The sequence below is a fragment of the Amphimedon queenslandica genome, unplaced genomic scaffold, assembly GCF_000090795.2.
Source record: "Amphimedon queenslandica unplaced genomic scaffold, v1.1 AMPQUscaffold_9473_Cont18486, whole genome shotgun sequence".
NCBI classification, from domain to species: domain Eukaryota; kingdom Metazoa; phylum Porifera; class Demospongiae; order Haplosclerida; family Niphatidae; genus Amphimedon; species Amphimedon queenslandica.
Genome location: NW_003550255.1, coordinates 1 through 3,737, shown reverse-complemented (window position 1 = coordinate 3,737; position 3,737 = coordinate 1). Strand labels below are relative to the sequence as shown.

The window sequence follows — 3,737 nt, the reverse complement described above, 5'->3', positions numbered from 1 at the left end:
CTTTTAACATGCTTTGTTCATTTCACAAGCATTCACATGTACTTGGTTCTTCTTTTATATGCATATCCTATTAATAATTTTTCATTAGGTTCCTTAAACAACCAATGCTCTACCTTACAGCAAATACAATTTTTTTGTCTCCTAGAAATAATAGATATTAATTTTTAATATTCTATCCTCTTCTACTCCAGAGAGTTTTTAAAGTTGGTGCAAGAATCTCCGGGTCTATTGGCTATTACTTAACTCCACAAGCTTCAACCTTAGTCTGTGGTAGATCACCTAAAGGAGATGCTAATGCTTGCTTTGAAGTGTTCAGCACTATCAATGGAAGGGTTTCTATTCTGGCTTATTGGAGGAAGAGATATGCTCGTTGCAGGTGGACCTGGAGGGGCCCAAGATGCAGTGTAAGCTAATGCATAATATGAAATATGCTGAAATTCCTTGTATTTTATTGCATTTAAGTATACTATTGCAGTTACATTTATAATAGAAAGCAGTTAATGTATTATTATTTAATGTATAGTTGCAGCAAAGATCAAAGGCCTAACAGTTGTGATAAAACCCACAGAACACTCCCACCAATACCGTAGTGTGATATTATAAATAGGACACTCATTTATTTAATGTGCAGCAGTGTGATATCAGTGATAGCAGAGCACGTGCAATCTTTGCTGGAACTATACACTAAAACAATTAATACATGTGGCGTCGTGTGCTATCTGATTTATCTGCACTTGCTTCCGGTCTCGTCGCTAAAATAGCGCACTCGGCCTTCAGCCTCGTGCGCTATTTTTAGCGACTCGACTGGAAGCTCGTGCAGATAAATCAGATAGAACACGCCGCCCCATGTATTAACTATTACTTAATCATCATTATATTCAACTACAGTACTTGATGTCATCATCTTCAATACAGTTATACACAGTGTAAGGAAACAGTACCTCTGTATTAGTATCTCCTATACATGATGTAGCTGGAATAGATCTCAGTAGTTATGCATGCAGTTTATGTTCATAATAGTTTCAAAAATGTTTGGCAATTAATTCCACATCTTTCAAAAAGCTCATTTTGTGTTTTCTTAATAATAATTATAATGCATGGCATGCAAGCTTGAATTTTCTGTTATATTAATAATTTTATTTTTTCATCATAGACAAATTGGACTGGAAGGAACAGGTATGGTCCATTCTCCCGCAATTGGAGGCTCTACAACAGGAGGAGGAAGTTGTTTGGTTTGTGCAGAGTCTGTGATTGCTATGGGAGCTACTTCCTTAATGTTCTCTGCAAGGGAGGACGTATTGGAGCCTCCACCTGTCGCTGTAGCACCAAATACAGTGGATAATAATAATAACTGATGATGAGGAACTGATGTAGTTTAGTGTAGAACAATATAGGACTATTGTTTCTGTTATTACTTTTTGCAACGTAGCTATTATAGTTATAGTTTAGTTATTGATTTTTGTGAAGAGTAGTTTTATTTGCAGTTGTTTAATCAAATCAAAAATTGCATCTTTAGAATTTGGGCCAATTTTCGAAAAAAGATGATATAGCCCATTGCAGGAAAAAATAGCTCCAAAACTGCCCTAAACTGTGGATTTTTTCCAAAAAGTGGCTCCAAAATCATCCCAATTATTATTACATTTTTTGATGCATATTGATGTTCTTATGCTATGTAGAAAGTTTGAGTTGATTCTGACTTCAGTTTTTAAAGTTACGACCATTGAAAACACCAAAATTCTGAAAAATACTCAAGGCTATGTGATGTAAGTACATGTGTATGCATCAGAAAAAAATTTTAAATGGAAAATTCTCAACTAGCCTTTTTTGGTGAAAATTGCCTGAGACCATGTACGAAAGCCTACCATTGAAACATATAGTAAATACATTATTAAACACACCTAGCTGCTTCCTTCTTTCCCTTTTTTCTCTTTCTGGTGGCTGGAGATGTACTTTGCTTCAACTAATCATTCAGCAAAGTAGTTGGAGTTTTGCACATCTATGGTTGGAGCCATTAACCGAGGTGAGCCCCACCCATTCCAGTAACCCTACGCCCACGTATCTGATTGAACAACTTAAAATAAAAATTAAAATAAATCAAGAGTATTAATGTACTCTTGATGACAACAATAATAATAAAACCCAAAGGCAAGTTAGCGATAAGAAGCTTCAACTAGTTTAGTTGCTATTAGTTTAAATGGTTCTGTTCTGTTTAATACATTAATCAGTTCAGTTAGTAATTCAGGTTGTGTACTGATTGTAGACATTAGTGATATCATTAGACCTGTACTCTTCTCTTCCTCTGTCTTGCTACTTCCTTCAGTAGCATTCTTATAACAATTAAACGTAATGAGACCTCCACTAAATAATTCAGGAGCAACTGCCAGTCTATTAGAAGACACTGATAACAATTTTGATAGAGTACCAAACTGTTTCCTGAAAGCTTTTACTGCTAGTTGAGGATCAAGTGATAGTTGCTGGATCTGTTGGTCTATTGAACGTATTATTAAAATCAAGAAATAGATGAACATGAAGCTAAATCAAATAAACAACTGAAATCAAAACTTACCTTCTGGTTGTACATTTTCCATTGAAGTAGCAGCAACAAATGATGGAACAACTAATGATAATTATAATTACAATAACAATAATAATAAGAAATAAAAATAATTACCTGAAAAAGGAGTGGTTGATAATAAATCATTCTTAGATACTTCAATACTCCATTGAACAGTAGATGCATCAGATAAAGTTTGTATACCATCAATAGATAAAGCATGGGATATCTTGTTAGTAGCATCAGTTTCATCAGGTTCCACTGATACTTGAATGTATGGAGGCTCAGAACCTTTACTAGCACTATATTCAGCAACATGGCTCTCACTGATCTATCATAGAAGGAATGTATGAGATAATATTCAACTCTTTATCTTACCACAGGAGGGTTGCATTGGGTGAATTTCCATCCTTTTATATTCTTAGAAGGAAAATTGGTCACTTTTAAATGATGATCTTTGTTCTTGGAAAATGTGAAACGAAAGGTTGTTTGCAATTTACCCAGGAGGGACTGGATGGCAGAATCTCCTTGGAAAAGCTGCAGATGAACCAATAACAATAATGTAATTATATAAAAACAAGATGTACTGTACCTTTTTAGAAGAAGGTAAATCTTGGAGTACGGCCAGACTCATTACTACTTTTTCAGGCAAACAATTTTTATAAAAGAGACCGCGGCAATGAAATGAAGGAACTAGAAATACAAAGTGCAGTATAAATTAAAAACAATACAATTATTTGTAACTGCACTAACCTTTCTTGAAAGCAGCACTCAACGCTAAACTTCCTATAGTTGCTACTCCAACAAACCCAACAGCCACTGCAGTAAGAGGAGCAGCTCCAGCAGCAGCAAGACCAGCAGCAACACTGACACCACCCACTGCTACAGTACCCATCACAATAGCAACCAGTGAGAAACTCTTCAATTCTATAGTACCAGTCTGAGACTCAGCTGAGAATGATCCTCCTGGTAACAACTCAAACTTAAAAGGACCGGTCTGTTTACCAGGTTGAACCTCAGCTACTACAAAGCTCAGATACTCACTCTGAGATTCAGAGCTCAAATGAGCACAATGTACTAGCTCTACAGTCACTGGTTTATCCAGTTCAGGAACAGTAGGAGACACAGATATGTAACACACACTACTGATCAGATGTGTGCCTCCAGGGAACTCAAAATCTCC

The 3,737-nt window shown here is 35.9% G+C and overlaps 2 protein-coding genes across 2 annotated transcripts; one reads left to right on the top strand and one right to left on the bottom strand.

Moving 5' to 3' along the window:
- Positions 1 to 6: 6 nt before the first annotated feature.
- Positions 7 to 1,483, top strand: LOC109590783 (uncharacterized). The gene is made up of 2 exons (XM_020006658.1): positions 7 to 404; positions 1,154 to 1,483. The coding sequence occupies exons 1-2, from the start codon at positions 289 to 291 to the stop codon at positions 1,353 to 1,355; spliced, it is 318 nt and encodes a 105-aa protein (XP_019862217.1). The 5' UTR covers positions 7 to 288; the 3' UTR covers positions 1,356 to 1,483.
- Positions 1,484 to 2,072: 589 nt separating this feature from the next.
- Positions 2,073 to 3,731, bottom strand: LOC109590784 (uncharacterized). Its single transcript, XM_020006659.1, has 6 exons — positions 3,308 to 3,731; positions 3,147 to 3,247; positions 2,933 to 3,091; positions 2,672 to 2,885; positions 2,567 to 2,617; positions 2,073 to 2,488 (listed from the first exon to the last, which is right to left on the bottom strand). The coding sequence occupies exons 1-6, from the start codon at positions 3,447 to 3,449 to the stop codon at positions 2,151 to 2,153; spliced, it is 1,005 nt and encodes a 334-aa protein (XP_019862218.1). The 5' UTR covers positions 3,450 to 3,731; the 3' UTR covers positions 2,073 to 2,150.
- Between the last annotated feature and the right edge of the window lie 6 nt (positions 3,732 to 3,737).